We start from the raw sequence: 19818 nt of genomic DNA, 5'->3' as shown, positions 1-19818 counted from the left end.
CTGCAACGCTCTAGTGTTGCCATTGCTACCCCTCAAAAACCAGCCATGGACATTAAGGAAGAAGAGTTTCAGATTTTTAGAAAAATATAAACCTAATTATCAGCTAACTTAAAATAATAATCTTCTCATTTGTCATTCTTTGCTGGTTAAACACTAAAGCAGCCCATGTTTTCCACTAAAGTTTTCTTGTTAGAACAACAAAAAGAAGTAATAAATGTAAAACCTCATCTGTGTTTCCTTCTCCCAAACCTTGTAACTATTTGCTACATCCTCTGTGTTAAAGAATTTACAGAATGCATTTGTATTTCAGAAGGGATTTTATATGACTGACCAATTCAAGCTGACTAGAACCAACATATCATCATAAACAAAGAGTCTGGCACAAAAAAGTAGTTATCACCATACTTACAGCCAGATCTGAAGTCTTCATTCATTTCGTTTCTTGGAGACATCTGTAAATCTTGTTGATCAATAAAAGATGTGTAGTAGGCAAGGTCAGTGACCCATCTGCCCTCCTCATTTTGGTAGACTACATTCTGTGAGAGATCTATTTCCAAAGAGTAAATTTCAAAACCACTGAATGATACACGGGACAACTAACTTATTTAACAATGGCGCTGAAGTCTGCTCAAATTGGTTTATAAAAGGAAAGTCCATTTCCCAAAGGGAAAATACCTTTGATGGCAACAGGACAAGCTCACCCACAAGTTTCTAAGAATGGGGTATAACGGGGGGGGGGGGGGGGGGGGAAGAAAGGTACATTTGCTCTAGATGTCTGCTTAGCATTATTATTTCTGAGCAACAATGATACAATACTAGTATATTCTTAAAATCTTTAAAACCCATAATAACATCGGGAGGAACTCATAGGGTCCTGCCATACATAGAGGAACCTTTGGAATTCAAGAGCTGACCAGGGGAGAGGAAATTTTCTTTAGTAATGTAATTACTAAGGAGTTATTGGTACTCCAGAGGACAGTCATGTTTACTAGCTTTGATTAAACCCCAAGGGACACAAAACAAAAACAAATAAGACATGAAGGTGGGATGGGGACTTGTTGGGGAGTTTGTGGGTGAAAAGGGTAAGAAAGGGTTGAGGGATGGATGTGACGTGTTTAGCCTGGGGTTGTGGAACTCCTAACACTGGGAGTGAGGCTGCCTCTGGCTCCTCCACCTGCTTTGGGTACCCTTTTCCTCCTATGGGTTGCCCTATCCAGCCCTGATATGTGCCCAGTCTTATACCTTCTGATAGCACGCCCGCCCTGCTGACATCCCTGGAGACCTGCTCTCTTCTGAAGGGAAATGAGAAGTGGTTCTGGAAGGGTGACTGGGAGGATGAAGTGGGGGAGGCTGTGCTCAGAATGTATTTTTTATGAATAAAAAATGTTAAAAGGATTTTTTTAATCTATAAAAACATTTCAATACTTCAACATGAACAGTCAGAGAGTGCTATGTGGAAGCTTAGCCTAAACATTTTACACACTTCTCTAATTCCATTTAAAATGAAAGAGTCTACTTACTCTCATTAGTCTTTACACCGGACTCATAAAGTTCACATGCTCTTCTTTCACAAGTTGGTGACCAAAGAGTATCAGAAGAATTAATTCCATTGTCACCATTAGTCTTTGAAGATGCAGTGCTCCCATCTTTTTGAATTAGCACTGTATGAGTCTCTGTACTTAAGCATCTATCCACATTCAGGACTGTCTCCAAATCTGAAGCCAAATGCTCATGTTGGTGAGAAGATTCTGAATCCTGTTTTATGAAGTTGGCTGGGTCAAAGCTACATTTTGTTTCATTTGTGCTGTGACTATAAGTAGATTTGAGAGTCTCATCCACAGCGTGCAGCCTCTTCACCAAAATGTCCTCTCCTCCACACTCCTTTAAGAATTATTAATGGAACAACAGTAAGGTTTTTTTCATACTCATTTTAACATTTAATGGACAAAGCAACGCAACTGCTATAAAATGCTTATTATATAAAGAAATGACCTATATAGTATTCAGTATATCCTGGACTATGTATGAGCCAAAGCTAAGCAATTTACCAAAACCCAACTTTAAAATGTGCTCAGCTCAAGTCTATTCACAGATGAACTGTGGGCATACCAAGTTCTCAACTTAGTTATATAATTTAAAAAAATAAAAGAAAGGAAAGAAAGATACGTGGACTGACAAATACTAATGTGACTAATCAGCCGGGGTCCAATGAACTAGAAGAATCCAGAAGCTTTTACATCTCTTAAAGAAGATGGTATCTTGCCAATATACTGTCAGAAAGCCTCCAAGTAAGAAGCCCAGAACCAAAGCACCCAAGACTGGGCATCTTGTCACTCATCCAACTTGTCCTACAACTCAAATACCAACACTGCTCTGAAGAGTCAATACACTAAGAAAAGGGAGGAGGAGGCAGCAGAACATGCTACACTTCTGGCTAAGAGAATAAAGAAAGCCAAAGAAAGACACTAGAAACCAACTGCCAAGAGACAGATGCTGTCCTTCCTTATTCTGAGTACACTCAAAAATAAGTCTTTAAAAGTAACGAATAAATGATCAGACCTTTAAAAAAATGTGGTCATAACAATTACACACATCAACATACTTAAAAACCAAAAGCAGGCCTCTCTATCAAATAACAAGACAGAACTGTAAAATTGCACGTTTGTAATTACCAATAAAAGTCTCTACAAAAGCAAGCTCATTAGTGTGCAAGCTGCATAAAACTAGTATAAATAAAAGCCTTCAAGTGAGCCAGGCAGCAGGGTGGTGCAAGCCTTTAATTCCAGCATTCCGGAGGCAGAGGTAGGTGGATCTAAGTTCAAGGCCAGCCTAGTCTAAGTTGTGAGCTCCAAGACAGCCAGGACTACAAAAAAAAAAAAAAAGAAAGAAAAAAGAAAAGACCTTCCAGTGAAGAACTGCATCTCCTCAAACAACTTGCCAAAATAGTGAACTTCTTTTAAGCTGCTTTGTTAGGCCTACGGTGCAAATTATTATTAATACAGCCTTAGATTGCTAAGTCAATATCAGTCTAGGTGAAGGAAGGTGGGGAGGAAAGCCAGGCAAGATAGACACATGCAAATACACAGACAAAAAAGGTAGAAGTCAGAAATACCTACCATGTTTCAAGATAGGAAAATCCAAGTGGCTCAGAACAAGAGAAAAGTCTAACATGAAAACATCCAATGTTTGCTTTGGGTTTTTTGTTTGTTTCTTTTTAATTTTGTTTTTAGACAAGTTCCCATGTATCCCACACAGGTGTGAACTCGGCTATATAGTTGAGCTGACTTTCAAGTTCCAACCCTCTTGCCTCTACCCAAATGCAGGAATTAAATGCATAGACCACCACGCCCAGCTACATGCTTTATTAAATGACTACATATTAGGTTAAAGAACTTTTCAGATGAATAACTAAAATGCATGACATCAGATGTTTAAAGTAAAGAAAATATATACAATTGTGTAATAGTGATGCCAATAATACATACAATCAAACACAAACCATGGGAATAGTAATTTATATTTTTTCCATATTTTTCAGAAGTCAACAATTTTCTTCTGAAAATTTGTCATAACACATGAGAGATCACTAGGAAGTTAAATAAAATGTTCATCAACTTACTCTGCTTTGATTTGGAACAATATCCTTCAAATTGTGTGCCCCTTCCTTCTCAGTCCTCCAGGTATGAGAGTAGAGTGATAACACATTATCTATCTGCTTTTTATTATCTACAATACCTACACAGCCACCTGAAAATAAAGAAAAAAGGTTAATGGAACAGTATCAAGGTCTAAGTAGTCTAACGCAACAACTGTCTTCTTAGTGTTTAGTATTCATGACAAATTTGCGGACTGGAGACAAGTGAAAACAAGCACAAAGGGGATGAGCATGAGAAGGCTGGTGGCGTGCTGATCTCTCATTCTCAGAGGTCTGGATAGGACACAATCATTTAAAACGGCCACCCGAGAACATACTACTCAATTTCTAGCAGTACCAATTCACACAGACATGATTACAATTATTTGCAGTGTCTTTATACACACAGAAATGTTTAAAATTAATGATGACAGCAGTTTCACATTAACATATAAGACAAAACCACTAGGAAACAAATTTACCAGGAGGTAACTGACTTCTTGCTTAGGCATTAAAAGCTCTTTTCAAAGTTTTTGGGCTAAAGATCCAAAGGGAAAATGAAAATAAACTGAAAACTAATTACAAGAAAGATTTTTTTCCTAAAAAGGTAAATTCTAACCCAAATTTAAGAACAAAAGAGAGCCAGACATGGAGGCTCGTTCCTAAACGTTCTGTAGTCAGTAGTCTAAGGGTGAAAGACTGCAATGAGGTGAAGTCCATCTGGAGTACAAAGTCAGACCCAGGCCAGCCTAGGTTACTATATGAAATATTGTGTCAAACAAACCAAAAAAAGAAAAAACAAACATATTTTAACACTTACTAGTCTCCGGCAGACATCCAAGGCCTTCCTCAGACTCTGTGTGAACAGTATGAGAATTTCCTGCAGTACGTGCACCATGGGGAATCAGAGAGCTGTTACTTTCGGATTGAAACTCACAGTTTAAGATACTATTTTCATTTGCCTGTTAAGAAAAGTATCCTCTTTTAAATTAAAAAAAAAAAAAAAAAACATTTTGAGGAAAACAGAATGCCTGCCTTACTGAGGGATGCCAGATAGACAATAAGAAAGAATCAGAAAAACCACCATGGCAAACACCAGTGTATACACTTGTGCTTGATTCCCAGAGGCTTTAGCAATTAAGCTAACAGTTCATGAAGATGTGCTGGAGACAGGATGTTTAAAGGCCACCATGTGTCATCCCACAGATAATTTAATCACAGAGAAAAATCATCTGCATCAGAGACATGAGCAATGACATACCAAAGAGCACCCACGGGAGAGCCAACCTCAAACAGAACATGACAGAAGCACAGACGCCTCCATTGCTCTGAAGCAGTGCATACACAGCAGTCATGTTTAACCAATTTACTCGTGAGGAAAATGATCACTAAAGATCTTGCCAAATGTCTAACCTATTCTAATTAGGGGATAGAGCAATCAGAAGTTTCCACATTATGGATCTACAAAACAAAGAGCCTAAATTGTATAAGATGCTTAATGTAAGAACAAATTTTAAGTTAAAATAAAGTAACCCAACAACCACGGGTCATATAACCTTTGACTAAACTATGAATCATAAACAAAAATAAAGAATATTTTAGAGATGTCTGAGCACGTCTGAATATGGTCAGTAACCTAAACCAATGTACCAGGAGCTGAAAAAATGGCTCAATGGTGAAGAACTATTCTCAAAAATTTGAGTTTGGATCTAGCACCCATATAGTGGTTCATAACCATTTCTAACTGCAGTCTCAAGAGATCTGACACACTACTCTGGCCCCTGAGGACATAAGTATTCAGACATCCATGCAAGTAAAACATCCCATATGCATAAAATATATTTCAGTTTTAAACTATTTTATCAGTTACAGTATGTGGTTATGTTGGAAAATGTTCTTATTCATTGGTGATAAATCTTAGTGTAGAGTCATAAATCGTTTGCAATTTGTGTTCAAATCATCCAGAGAGAGAAAAAAATGCAATGGCAACACAATGTTAATTGCTTAAAGCAGAAGGATGCCCAATGACTACACTTTCTACATTTTCCTGCCTTCTTGCACGTAACCCATGTTGGCCTTGAAATCCTAATCCTCTAAACCAGCTTCTCACGTACTGGAATTCTTTACCCCCTCTTTTACTCTCTCAAGTGAGAGCAAAGTAAGAGAAAATAGAGAAGAAAATCAATTTTTTCATCCATTTGAAGTCCACAGGAAAACCATAGGCTTAAGTTTTAACATTAACAGGAAATGAACCAGGTGTGGTGAAAGCAGCCGGATGAAGCGCAAGGCCATCCTCAGCTACTCAGTGAGTTGTGGGGCTACATGAAACCGGATCTCAAGACAACATAAAATGTCTAATAAGACAGTGATTTACAACGTCAAATGTCTTTATAACAAACAAACAAAAACAAAAAACAAAGACTAGAACATACTTGACTGGGATAACTTACAGGGAACTTAAAAACATTTTCTGGTGACTCCTGGCCTCCTGCTTCATATATCATGCCTGGAATGGCTAGTTGTTCAAAATATGCTTCTAAATGATCATCGTAAAATTCTTCATCATTAATATCATCATCTATTGATAAAGTAGAATGAAAAAGAAGATAGGTTTTCAAGTTAAAAACTTGGATCATAAAGGCTGATAAAACACACAGGGCAGTGGATAGCATAATTGTATTTTTATTCCAAGCATAAGGAAACTATCATAAAGCCAGATGAGGCAGTGTATACCTGTAAGTTCCAAGCACTTAGAGTGTAGGTACAGAGCTGGAAAAGTAGCTTGGCTTAGTTAAGCTCACTGGCTGCTCTTCCAGAAGACCCAGGTTCAACTTCCAGCACCCACATGGCAGCTCACAAGTATTTGTAACATCTGTTCCAGGGGATCTGACACCCTCAAACACATATACATGCAGGCAAAATGCTAACATACATTAACTAATAAATGAAAGAAAGAAGGAAGCAAGGAAGGAAGAAAAGTAAGTAGGAAGGAAGAAAAAATGTTTCCAAAGTCAAGGCCACCTTGGTCTACAGAGCAAGATTCAGGACAGTTACAGTTACATGAGAGTCTGTCTCACAAAAAAAAAAGAAAGAAAAAAGAAATCAGGGAAGAGGGGAGGGTTTAGGATATAACTTAATGGTAGAGTAACTGTCTAACATGTAGGAAGTCTAGCACTGAAGACCCAGGAAGAGAGATTGACTGATAGTTATCTGCGACACAGGAGGATCCTGAACTCAAGGCCAGTGAGAACTACATACATACCAGGTATGACCTTTCCTCTCAACAATTAAACAAAAACAATGCCTTTAATGCCAAGTCTTGAAGGCAGAGGTAGGCAGATCTCTACGAGTTTCTGGGCTGCCTAACATACCTAGGGAGTTCTAGACCAGCTTACATAGTGAGGCCCTGTCCACAAAGAAGTAAAACAACAAATCTTGCTACTTAGAATAGTCAACAGAAAAGCCAGGCATGATGGCGTAAGCCCTTATTCCCAGCATTCTGGAGGCAGAGACAAGTGGATCTCTGAGTTCAAGGCCAGCCTGGTCTACAGAGTTCAACAGGGTCTGTTCCACAGAGAAACCCTATCTTAAAAAAACAAAAAAAGCAAAACAAGTCAAGAGAGGCTTGTTACAGGCAGAAGGAAAAGACAAAGGAGAAAATGACCAAAAGTGTACTAACTACTGCAATACAGACAAAATGTGAAGTGTGGAGAGAAAGGAAGAGAGCATCGCTCATTCTGTAGTACCAGAGGAATCGTCCAAGTTCGTCAGTGTTAAAAGTTTCTCATCGTCTAATAAGCTGGTGTGGCTGAAATCACTGTTTGCATTCTTGGCTTCAAGATGTTTCTTGGCATCAGACATGGCAATCTAAAAAGAAACAAATGATTCAAGGCTATAAAAAAGACCAAGTATTTAATCTGAAGTGCAGTTAATAAATGAAAAACACAGGTTAGTCAATGAAAAATTCCGTGTTTCATGGACTAGTAACATCCCTTCTTGCCCCACTCTACTTCCCTGCTCTGGCCCACCTTAAAATGCAGGGCACTCACTATCAAACTGCCTCCACAGCTTACAAATCTAGCAACATGGCCAACAAACTTCACAATTCAACTTCGGCATTACAAGACTTGCTATAGAAAGTGAATGTACTATGAAAGCTGGAGTAAGTATCCATAATCCAAGGACCAGCTAACACTAAAGGGCATGAGCAGTTTACCACATAGTGACGGCCCAGAGTGAAAACCTAACACTTTCTTGTCTCATTTATTTCACACTAATATTAAATATATACTAAAACCATGGATACCAGTTTAAGAGTTGACTGTAAAATGTGCCTAATTTTGACATTAAAACTACTGCATGTTAATGTGATTTTGTTTATACAGGACAGGACTCAGCTAGTTCAATAAACATGTTAGTGTCAGAACTTTTATTTTATAATTTTTTGAGACAGTGTCTCACTATGTGGCTGGCTTGGAACTTGATATGTAGAACAAGCTTGAAGTTGCAGAGATCTGCCTGTCTTTGCCTCTGGAGTGTTGGGATCAAAAGTGTACACAACTACATCTAGACAGAACTACATTTGAATCTCCTCATTACTAGAGGCAAACCACTCCTACCTTTGTTTTTGAGCCAGAAGGTGATATTAGTGTGTTTCAATCTGATAGAGGTTAGGCTCACCTAGGAGGTAGGTCACTGGGGTTATCTACTATGAGCACCTTGATTAAAATATGCGGAAGGACCCACCTCCAGTAAGTGGTAACACACCCTAAGCAGGGAATCCAAGATAGTATAATTAATCCCAACACTCTGGAGGCAGAAGCACACAAAGGCAAGACCAACCTACATAGAGTTCCAGGATAGCCAAGACTTCATAGAGACACTCTGTCTCCAAAAAAAAAAAAAAAAAAACCATAGAGAAAGCAATCTAAGGATGAGCATGCATACATTCACTGCTCATCCTGATTATAGATTTGATATAATCAGCTCACTCAAGATCCTGCTACTCTAAGTTCCCAGTTATAATGAACTGTAATGTGGAACTGTGGGCTAAAATAAAAGGGTATTTTTATCAAAGCAGCAGGAAGAGAAACTAAGACACAGAGAATTCCCATATAGCCCAAGCTGGCCTCAAATTCATAGCAATTTTCCCACCCCAGCCTCCCAAGTGCTAGGAAGATTAGAATATACCACCAAATACTACTAAATTCCCATTCTTACTGTAAAAGTTCTGCTATGTACGAGCTTCCATAGCTCCCTCATGCACACGTGTGACCTCTTCTCTCTCCCCCTCTCATGTGTGTGTTCTTTTAATAAAAACTTTTACTCCAATACAGCATTCCAGAAATTGATAATATATAAAAATTTACCTTGTGCTCTTGATTATTTGTCCATGATTTTAAATGAAAATCAAGAGCTGAATCTATTAAGGAAACAAAAACAAAAAAACAAAGGGACAGATTATTTTTCAACCTAATCATAGTTAAAAGCAACAAATAAAGGACTAAACATTTTTTTATCTTGAAACAGAATAGATAATACTGGGTGATAATACAGGAATCTATCACTGGTCAACTAAAAATTTAAAACTATTAGAATGGGATATCATAAAATTATACACATACCATAAAATTTGATTATCAATCTCATTGAGACTGTAAAGCTAACCTTTTTATAATAAGAGGTTTAGTAAAGGGAAGAGAAATGACTTTCATATGAGGCAAGCAAACAAATCCAAATACAGAAATAGAAATAAGCTGTAACAGACTTCCCTTATTTCAACAAGCCTTGGCATGCAGGGAAAAACAAATGATCTTCACAGGTCAACTCAAACATATCAATAAGGCCTGCCATGCTAAGCTAAGATGTAAGTTTACCAACTGGTACTAGCACCATAATCATACAAAAAGAGTACAACTAGCGATGTAGTCCAAATATATAGCAGCAATATAACACCTGAAACTTTACAAAGCAAGGAAGAGTCATGATAAATAAGTACAAAGAGAGTTCTGGAGTACAGCTCAATGGCTAGATTGCTGAGTATGTGTAAGACCAAGTTTGACCCCCAAACACAGTGAGTTAGAACTGTATCTATTCCCTACCCACCAGGAATCAAAGACTTGGCCTCTCGCCAGGCCCACAGCAATGCAACCAGACAAACAAACCACAAACTACAAAAAATCCTTTTTCTAACTAAGGTTTTCCAGGTACTTGTCACAATTAAGGAGTCTGATTAGTATATATCCTAGTCTATTTGATTGTTTTATGTTCTGTCAAACTCATTTCCAAAAAAGGTCACCATTTCCTTTCTCTCTCTTCATTTTGTCATTTCAATTGGTTTGTTCTTGTTTTTATTTTCTTGAGACAGGGCCTCACTATGTAATCCTGACTGTTCTAGAGGTTATATAGAATCTCTGGCCTCACACTTAACAGATTCCCTGCCTCTGCCTCCTCATGCTGGGATTAAAAGTGTGTGCTACCATACCCAGCCACCATTTTCCATTTCTACCATCAAAGTTTGAATTTCAGTTTCTGCAAATCTTCAACAATGCTTGCTAATCTTCCTGTTTCTGATTTTCTGATTCTATGTGATTAGTGTTTTATCTATCCGTATGTCTATGCACTACTTGTCTGCAGTTCCCAGACATCAGAAGAGGTGTCGATCTCTTTAAAGTGGAGTTACAGATGGTTATGAGCTGTCATGTGAATAAGAGGAATCAAATCTGGGTTCCCGGGAGAATAACAAGTGCTCTTAGCCACCGAGTAATCTCTCCAGTCCCCGATTTTTATCTTTTTGACATATCTATTTAGGAATATGAAGCAGTATCTCATGATTTTGAGTTGCTTTTCTCTGATGTCTAGGAAATACCTTTCTGTGTGTTTACTGGCCATATGCACAATTTCTATAGAGAAATGTCTACTCAAACCCTTTACATATTTGTCTTCTCAATATTGAAGTTCTTTAAATATTTTAGATACTAGTACCTTTCTGTATATATAATTTGTAATTAATATATACAAAAAAAAATTTTATATATTTTAAACATATATGTATTTATATAAGAAAAATATTTTCTCCATTTTTGGTTGTTTTGCCACTTTCTTAACAGCTTACAAGTGTGGCTGATATTAATCTCTTCTATCTTCTTAGATAATTGGCTTTTTACATCAGGAGAACACAAACATACCTAACAATTTTTCCAACTATAAATATTATTTGCTCACCAATCACAGGGTATTGTAAGTACTGAATTACAGCTTCAATTTATATCATTGCTACAATAAACCAAAAGTATATTGTTTTTAATTTCTAGTTTTGAGTTCCTCCACAAAGAGAAAGAACAAGTTGGAGGAGTAGAGGAAACACAGTTGTGGGGAGACACATCTGCAATCCTGACATTCAGGAAACGGAGGCAAGAGGATTGCTACAAATTAGTGTGAACCTTGGCTCACAGCAAGGTACAAAGCAAAACTGTCTTCAAAAAACACAAGGGGCACAAAGAAAATAAAAGAGCAAGGATTTAGAGTGCTACACAGGAACCCTAAGCAGGAGAATCCTGAATTACTGACATCACCTCACACTTTGACAGAGCCTCACACTTTGTAGCTTTCCTACTTTATATATCTACTTTAAAATAATTTTTTAAAATGAGTCACTTTTGAGTATTTTTAAAGTATAAACTTGATTGTCTTAGAAACAATAATTTATTTTAGACTTTCTAATTTGTCCATTATATTAATACAAAAATAGTTTCAATTGGTGGGAGGAAAAGTAAAAAATACTAGCAATGGACTCTTCGCAAAAAACAGGAAAGTGCTTCACGTACAAACAGCATGGTTCCCAAGGCAAAGGAAATCCATCAAGAGAGCTCTACCAAAGCTCATGCCAAACCAAAACCCTGTGGTTACCACAGGACAAAAACAGAAGACATACACCAAGCAAATGACAGGGAAAATAAAGCCATTAAAACATATACATGAAATGATTTCTAACATTTCATACCTGGTACCTGTTGCAGAGGGGAAACTCCATCCAGAAGACTGTGACCCCGAACAGATGCAGTGTTAGCTTGCTTCTCTTCTACTCTTGGTTTCATAAGCGCACGTGACAAATGTGGACTTTCTATGTAGTTCTTTTTCCTTGTAGCAGAACTTTTTGAGGGAATAAAATTATAATAAAATATTAGTTACCTTTAGGTATAAAGGTATATACACCTATTATTCAGTTCTGTATCCCATCTTTCTAGAAATACACTCTGGGGACTGGACAAGCTTGTTGACTCCTGTGGCATACAGTTCAACAGATCCAAAGAGAAGATCTCACCACTATTATGCCTAGAAAACAACCCAACCTCCTTTTCTTCTCTCTCTCTCTACTTATTTTGTTGTTGATGTTGTTGTTGTTGTTTTCAAAACAGGGTTTCTGTATATAGCCCTGGTTGTCCTGGAACTCACTCTGTAGATAAGGATAGAACTCAGAGACCCACCTACCTCTGCCTCCCAAGTGCTTAGATTACAGGCATGCACCACAACCACCTAGCTAAAAAACCCAACTATTTCTAACAATGAGTAATATTTTCAAATACTAGAACAGCATGTTTACCAAAACATCAAAATCTTTGAATTAATAAAGGTTTTATAGTTGCTTGTTTTTGTTATGATAGAGGTTGTGATGGTTTGCATATGCTTAGCCCAGAGAGTGGCACTATTAGAAGGTGTGGCCTTGTTGGAGGAAGTATGTCACTCTGTGGGTGGGCCTGGAGACACTCCTCCTAGCTGTCTGTTCCTGGCTTCCGTTGGATGAAGATGTAGAACTCTCAGCTCCTCCTGCACCAAGCCTGCCCGGATGCTGCCATACTCTCATCTTGATGACACTGGGCAGAACCTCTGAACCTGTAAGCCAGCCCCAGTTAAATGTTGTCCTTATAAGACTTGCCTTGGTCATGGTGTCTGTTCACAACGGTAAAACCCAAACTAAGACAGAGGGTCTCATCACTGGGCTCTTGGTTGCCCTAAGATTTACATGTAGGCCTGTCTGGCCTGGACTTTTGATATTCCTGCTTCTACCTCCCAGATGCCAGGATCATAGCATGCTACTATGACGAGGAAATGAAGGCTTCCCAAATTTATTTCTACTCCTGCCTCTGTTCTCATACCTAACTTTCTGTTTCTATAATTTTGTATGCAGATGAAAATGTTTTTCATTAACAGCAATTTCCTTTTGATAGAGATGAAGGGCTAAGCTTAAACTGAGTAAGGGGATTAACAAAAACAAATGAAACCATAAGCTTCAAGTAAAAGAGGTAAAAAACCTGCCATGCTTCCATATAAAGCCTTCGTCCTAACTACAATTTATTTCCTATTCTTCTCTATCCCTTTATTAAAGCTGCCATATATTAAACCAAAAGCACAATCACAGATAATACAGGAAAATCTCACTTCAATAAAATAGTGCAGGGGTAAAAATACTGTAAATGATATAAAAGTCTCAAATAAATAGAAAAACAAATAATTTCTAAAAAGAAAACATATATAAAGTCTATTAAGAGGCAACTTACAACACAAATGAAAGTAGTGAATATCTTAGCACATTCTATCTTGTCAATACTAAAATACAGAGTTAAACAAAAACCTTAAGACTCTCTATATTAAAACCACCAAAATCTTCAAGTTAAGTTTTAGTTTTAAGATTCTGGGGGGTTTTTCCAGTATATACATACAAATGTATAAATTATTTTTAACCTCTAAATGAAAGATCAAAAATAATGCCAGGCCAGCAAGATGAATCAGTAAATAAAGGTTATTCGCCACCAAACCTATTTCCCAGAACCAGTACAAAAGAAAGAGAAAACAGACTCCACTAAGTTGTCTTCTGATATCCACACATGTGCCGTGACATGCTGATATGATCAGGCACACACATGCATGTGCTCTATGTAATATTAAAAAAGAAAGTAATTAGTGTCTCTAGTTAACAGATAATTGATTTGATTGATTGTTTTCCTAATAACTGCCTGTAATTTTACTTTTTTAAACAACTGTTTCATTTAGAAAAAAAATTTAAAGGCTAAAAATGTAGTTAAAAGATGTATAGAAAGGTCTTTCTTACAGACACTAAGAAATAATAATCAAAGACAAAGACATACACTTTCCCCAAGTCTAAAGCTAGCTTTATCGGAATGCAAAGGAGGCCAGAACTTACTCATCACCCTGAAAGCTGAGCTGTAACCGTTCTCTTGGTTCAGTGTTATCACTCTGACAACTGGGAGATGATGCAGAAGGAACTGAAAACCTCTCTTCAATTAAGTATGATGCCTGGACATCAGGACACCTACACAAAATTGTTAAGATTTAAGATACTTAGAATTAAAGCTCACCTTGTTGGGCTAACAATACAGGATTTTTAGTAGAACACTTGCCTAGCATGTATGAAACTCTGGGCTTGATCCCAACACTACACCCCGGGCATTATAGTAGAGGCTTATTCACAATTCTATGTAGAAACAGGAAGACCAGAAATTCAAAGTCATCCTGAGCTACAGTAAGTTTGAGGTATGAGACCTGTATCAAAATTAACTAATGTCATACGGCTAAAAAAAATAAAACTAATCACCATCAAATAAACACACAGAAGCCCCAGTGTTACCATAACCCCTCTATCCCAAAGATAAAAATATTATCATTCATCAAATTGTTAGATTGGAAGGTAGTTCAATAGTGGTCAGATGGGCTGGAGAGATGGCTCAGTGGTTAAGATGGCTCACTGACTGTTCTTCCAGAGGTTCTGAGTTCAATTCCCAGCAGCCACATGCTGACTCACAACCATCTGTAATGGGATCCAATGTCCTCCTCTTCTGGTGTGTCTGACAGCTATAGTGTACTCATATACATAAAAAAAATTGTATTAAAAAAAAGAAAACCAACTTTTAAAAAATAAAATAAAAGGTGGTTTAGTTCCTAAAAATAAGAAACTTGACCTGAGTAAGTTAAAACTGATTGAATACAAGATAAGTCACTTCATAACCATACAAAAGTATTAGGGCGATGGACCAGGGTAAAGTGCTTGCTTAGCACGCACATGGTCCAGGGTTCAAGCCACAGTACTACAAAAAGAAAAACAAAATCAGAAGCATTCAGCAAACTCAGCTAGCAAGGAAAGGCAACCACACAAACCTAGTAAAGCATGCAGCCGGCTGAAATGAAGTAAAAAAAGGCAAACTGTCACATAAAAGATGCACTGACTGCTACAACCATAGATCAACACAGAAACAATTCACCAGTCCTTCTCCAGCTACAAAACTATTCACAGACCCATTTTCAGACATATTCTTGAACATAAACAGGAAAGCGTATAAAGCCCGTAAGCTGGGAGAATAAGAGATACAGTTAGCCAGAGAGAAGCATTGGGAGCCAGAAACCGAAGTCCTGACACATCCCAAACTCATCTCTCAGTATACTACAGAGTTTGTAAACCGGAAAAACAGTATTTGTGCAAGTGAGTCTTACCTGTTGTCAATGCTGGGTCGGTTCTTGGCAAGTGTAGAAACAGCAATGGGCAAGCCAAAATTTGACGACAGAAGAGTATCATTTCCCAAAACATCACTATTACCAAGGAGTGAGTTGGCTAAAAAGCTGGGAAATGACTCTTCTGCTATGCCTCGGAAGTCTTCCATCTCACTGCAACAACATCATTTTTAAAGTAAGTTGAATATTTTATTACCATGAATTTTCCAATGATTAAAAGAACAATGACTCTTTTAAAAACAAACCAAGACTTTTGTAACATCAATAAGAATGGTTTCCAGCAAATACTCTGAGCTACAGTAAGCCTCAGAACACTTTTGCTTCCTAACAATTAAGAACATACACACCAAACACTAAACTTACCTTCTTATAACCAACAGAGAACAGAAATACAAGTTGGATTTACCCATTGTGATACTTTGAGTAGGAATGCCCCCTCATACTCTTGTGCTTGAATGCTTGGTCCATAGGAGTGGCACTATTATAAGGTGTGGCCTTGTAGGAGAAAATATGTCACTGTGGAGTTGAGCTTTGACATCTCAAATGCTCAAGCTAGGCCTAGAATGTCCCTCTGCTGTCTGTAGATCAAGATGTAGAACTCTCAGCTCCTTCTCCAGCACCATGTCTGACTGCATGCTGCCATGCTTCCCACCAAGTTTAATGGACTAAACCTCTGAACTATAAGCCAGCCCCAATTAAATGTTTTCTAATATAAGAGTTGCCATGGTCACGGTATCTCTAAGACACCCATGGTTTACTGGAGGAAGAATATGAAGAATCACAAACTTAATTAGTAGGACAAGAAAAAAGGGTATAAAACTAATGACATTTAGGGTACGTTTAGAACTTTGGTATTTAGAGCTGGTGAGATGGCTCAGTGATAGAGATGCTTGCTGTCAAACCTAATGACCTAAGTTTAAACCCACATAGTAGAAGGAGACTCAGTTCCCATAAGCTGTCCTCTGATATCTACAAAGGAGCTGTGGCATACATGGATACCTCTGATACTTCTAATTTCTCCTGCTTATCAGTTATCCACTTCTAATGTTTCTCATTTCAGATATCTTTCTAGAGCTGAGACTACAACCCAACGCATATGGTTCAGCACATTTTAAGCCACTGCACAACTGTTCCAACTATCCTGCCTAAGTCTAGCTTTATATGCCTGTAACCTAGGAGGCTGAGACCAGACTGCCTCAGGTTTCAGAACAGGCTGGGCTACCCAGGCAATTCCATGCCAGAAGAAAGGTCCTAATTTTTTTTAAAAATCCTACACAAACTAACTAAAAACGCCAGCCTGACAGCCTGAGTTGGATCCTCACACGATGGAGGGAGAGAGCCAACTCCCACAGGTTATCCTCTGACCTGTGTGTGCACACAAAATAGTGTAATGATAATAACTTTCCAAAGCTAACCAAAACAAAACAAAACCCCCATTCATGCATACAGCACATTCCTAAAACTTTCCTAAATGGGAAAAGGCAAAAATTTCCCTTAGGATTCCATTATCCACCATGCATTGTGAAGAAAATACACATTATTAACTATTGTTCTACTATATTTTAAACAAGTAGCCACCTATGCAACGGCTCTTGCTGTTTTCTTAAAGAGTATAGTGGCTTCGATTTTCACATATATATAGTTACACATGTTTTAAAAGTACATGCTGTGAAACCCAAAACACAGCCAGAATTGCCAGGACTCATCATTTAACTAATGGCACAGTGTGATACATGTCAAAATTCGGCAGACGTTTCGTATATAACTTTTTAAAAACTTACCGTGAAGTACGCCCACAACGGGGAACTCTGAAGAAAACGTTGGTTCGGTCAAAATGAAAATAACAGAAGCATGACCTCAAAAGGGTAAGTGCAAATGTATATGCTGTCCTATAAACATCTGGCCTCCAAACGACGGTGTCAGAAGGGATTTCATGCTTAACTACACAAAGTCTGAAATTAAGGCAAAGCAAAAGGTGGGGGATAGTAAAATCATCCTTTCATTTTGCATTAGCAGTTAGGAGTTAAGTGTGCATGAAGCTTAGCAAACACAGGTTGACATAAGAGAGCCCTCCCCTCAAGAGCGAACAAAAACGTTACTTCCAGAGTTAGAGTCAGTCTAAAAAGTCCGCCCATCCCAATACAGTAGGGCAGAAGGCATAGCACTTTGCAAGAAGGAACCGTCGCAGAGCTCAGAGGCCATGGGTGCGTCCCTCAGAAGTGGACAATCGCTAGGGGAAAGGAAGAAACAAGGATGCGGCCACTCCAAAGCCCAGGCAGGGAGCCCGGCCCACAAGCGGGCGCCTGATCTCACAGAGCAGCCCAGCCTCCAGCCCGTGTCCCCACCGTGCCGGGCAGTCACCGCCGCCACCTAGAAGCCGCAGTCTAGCCCTCTCTCTTAAGTCCACCGTACCGACGACCCTGCTCACCAGGCCACGACCCCAAGCTCCGCCAGCCACGAGCACTAGGAAAACGTCCGCTAAAGGGGCGGATCCACGGCGCTACAGTGCGCATGCGCGCACCCGGGAGGCCCGCGAGGTCTTCCTCCTGTAGGAAACGAGGGCGTGGCCTCGAAACCCGCCCAGGATTGGACTAGGCTCCGGGAAGGGGCGGGCAGAAGCCTGTGATTGGTTAGGACAGCGCGTTACTCGATTTGAAGGCCTGAAGCCGCGCAGCCTAGATGGCAGAAGCTTTTCCGTAGGCGCCGTTTTGAAAATCTTGAGATTAATTCCTCAGTTTGATATCTCCCCTAAAGTCCGTAAGTCATCTTTCTCCATTAGGTGTGTTTTTTTTTTTAATTTTCATACCACCGCTTAGTAGATGCGTAAGCTTCATGGTTTGCTTTTAACAAATCATTCCTTGGGGTAAACACGTCACGAAAGTTAGCTACACTTAATCTCTTGGGATAAAGCTGGAACCAACTGGGGGAAATTTTGTTTCCGTAACTGCCATTCTTCCTAAATCACACAAATCCCATCACCGTCTTTGCTCACCATAAGCTTTACCTAAAAAATGTATCGTCTCTCTCTTAAAAGTTCAGAGTCTCAAAAGGGACTCCCTCTTTTCGTAAACAATTCCTTAACAGTAATTCAATTCCTTTGAATACCTTTTTAAAAACACTTGAACACAGTAGAAGAAATACAAAGCCCACAGTTGCTGTACCTGACTTTGGCCTGCTGGGGAAAAAAAAAAAAAACATCTGTTTACTTGATCATTTTCCTTTCTTTGTCCTTGAAAAAGCCTCCTTGGTGGTCACTCTTGGTTAACCTCGTCAGGGTTACTTTCCGGAAATAATGCCTATTAATGGCGTACACCCATAATCCCTGAGTTCGAGAGGCTGAAGAAGTAGGTTAGCGTGTTCAAAACCAGCCAGCCTGTACATACTAAGGCGTTGCCTTAGAAAATTTAGGGGAAAAAATCCTCTTTCTATTCTGCTGTCTACCTGTCCTGTCATATCTTCTTTCCCTTTTGTAATTGTCGAATCCGATTAAAACCCAAAATCAAAAACTTCACAAATCCTCAGCTGTGGAGAGCAAAGCAATCATCAAACTGCCCTTCTTTCACAAAGAAACTGGAGGTGAGTTGTGCAAATGAGTCTAGAAGTTCCTTTGTGTCATTCACACTGTGTCCCTGGATTCCCAACTCAAAAAAAAACGATCTCCACAATCTTCAAAGTCACTGGAATTTAACTGAAAACACTCAGCAACCTGTTGATTCTCCAGTGACAAAGATGAACCAAAGTATATACAGGCAGGAAAGCCTGAACTCTAAGGCTGGGCTGCCTAGCTGTAAACCAAGTCTTCCTCCCTGGCCTTGGTTATGTGCTCTCATTTGTAAAATGGGATAACTGGAGCCTTAGGTGGTTCATCACACACACCTGGGAAAGCACACAGAAGCCCTTGGTACTCCTACTCAACAGAGAGGAGCTCCTGTCTTAACCCTGTACCTTATCTTACTTGCCAACTAGAAAAACTGAAATTCCCAATGTAATCTGCACATCTTTTTAGAACTTAGGGCCAGTAAAGGCCCTACAAACAATGGTTTCTTCCAAAGAAATAGAGGTGACACCTATCCAAAACACATAAAAACAGAACAGCTCCAGTTCCAAATGCTTTCAGTGGGATGCCTCAGCCAATATCCAATCCCAGTTACAGGATATGTATTCAGAGTAATTTTACTTTCACCAAGTATCATGTGCAGTGAGAATTTTGGTTTCTTTAAAAGCTCAGGTATGTGCATCTTTGTTTTAATCCCAGGTGTGGAATAAGAGACTGCTTCACAGCAGGTGACTGATTTGCCTCTCACTACCAGGGGTGTGATGTATGCTAGCTGCAGATAACTTAGTCCTCAGGATTCTGGACAAGGTATAAGGGCTGTGGAAGCTGCTGCTCCGGCTGCCATTAAGGTTTGGAAAGTGTAAGCAAAGGGATGAGGAGTAGGAGACACAAAGAATAGACTGGTCCCCCAAAACCCAATGCCCCAGTCAACAGGAAGTAGTCAAAAGAGGTCTATGTCCCCTTTCTTCCTCTAACCTTTCTCTCCGACCTAGTGTAGGGGGCTGGAAGGGAGGTAGAAGTATACTAACCCAATTAAATAGCTTTAAAAAAAAACATCAACCAACAATCATGTTCCCTGAAAACAGCCCTAGTTCTCCACCTTAAC

At 38.9% G+C, this 19818-nt stretch overlaps 1 protein-coding gene across 1 annotated transcript in view; it reads right to left on the bottom strand.

Annotated features, from left to right (window-relative positions):
* CEP192 (centrosomal protein 192) overlaps positions 1-15306 on the bottom strand; it is a gene marked incomplete at its 5' end in the record, with an annotated part of 77654 nt that extends 62348 nt beyond the window's left edge. The window contains 10 exons of the mRNA XM_080920495.1: positions 410-547; positions 1521-1881; positions 3620-3747; positions 4455-4596; positions 6085-6212; positions 7381-7501; positions 9004-9056; positions 11637-11785; positions 13836-13964; positions 15140-15306. Of these exons, the coding sequence (XP_080776621.1) occupies positions 410-547; positions 1521-1881; positions 3620-3747; positions 4455-4596; positions 6085-6212; positions 7381-7501; positions 9004-9056; positions 11637-11785; positions 13836-13964; positions 15140-15306 (1516 nt within the window). The remainder of the gene's footprint in view (positions 1-409; positions 548-1520; positions 1882-3619; positions 3748-4454; positions 4597-6084; positions 6213-7380; positions 7502-9003; positions 9057-11636; positions 11786-13835; positions 13965-15139) is intronic.
* Between the last annotated feature and the right edge of the window lie 4512 nt (positions 15307-19818).

This window comes from Micromys minutus (assembly GCF_963924665.1).
Source record: "Micromys minutus genome assembly, chromosome: 8".
NCBI lineage: Eukaryota > Metazoa > Chordata > Mammalia > Rodentia > Muridae > Micromys > Micromys minutus.
This window is presented reverse-complemented; position numbering and strand designations above follow the sequence as displayed.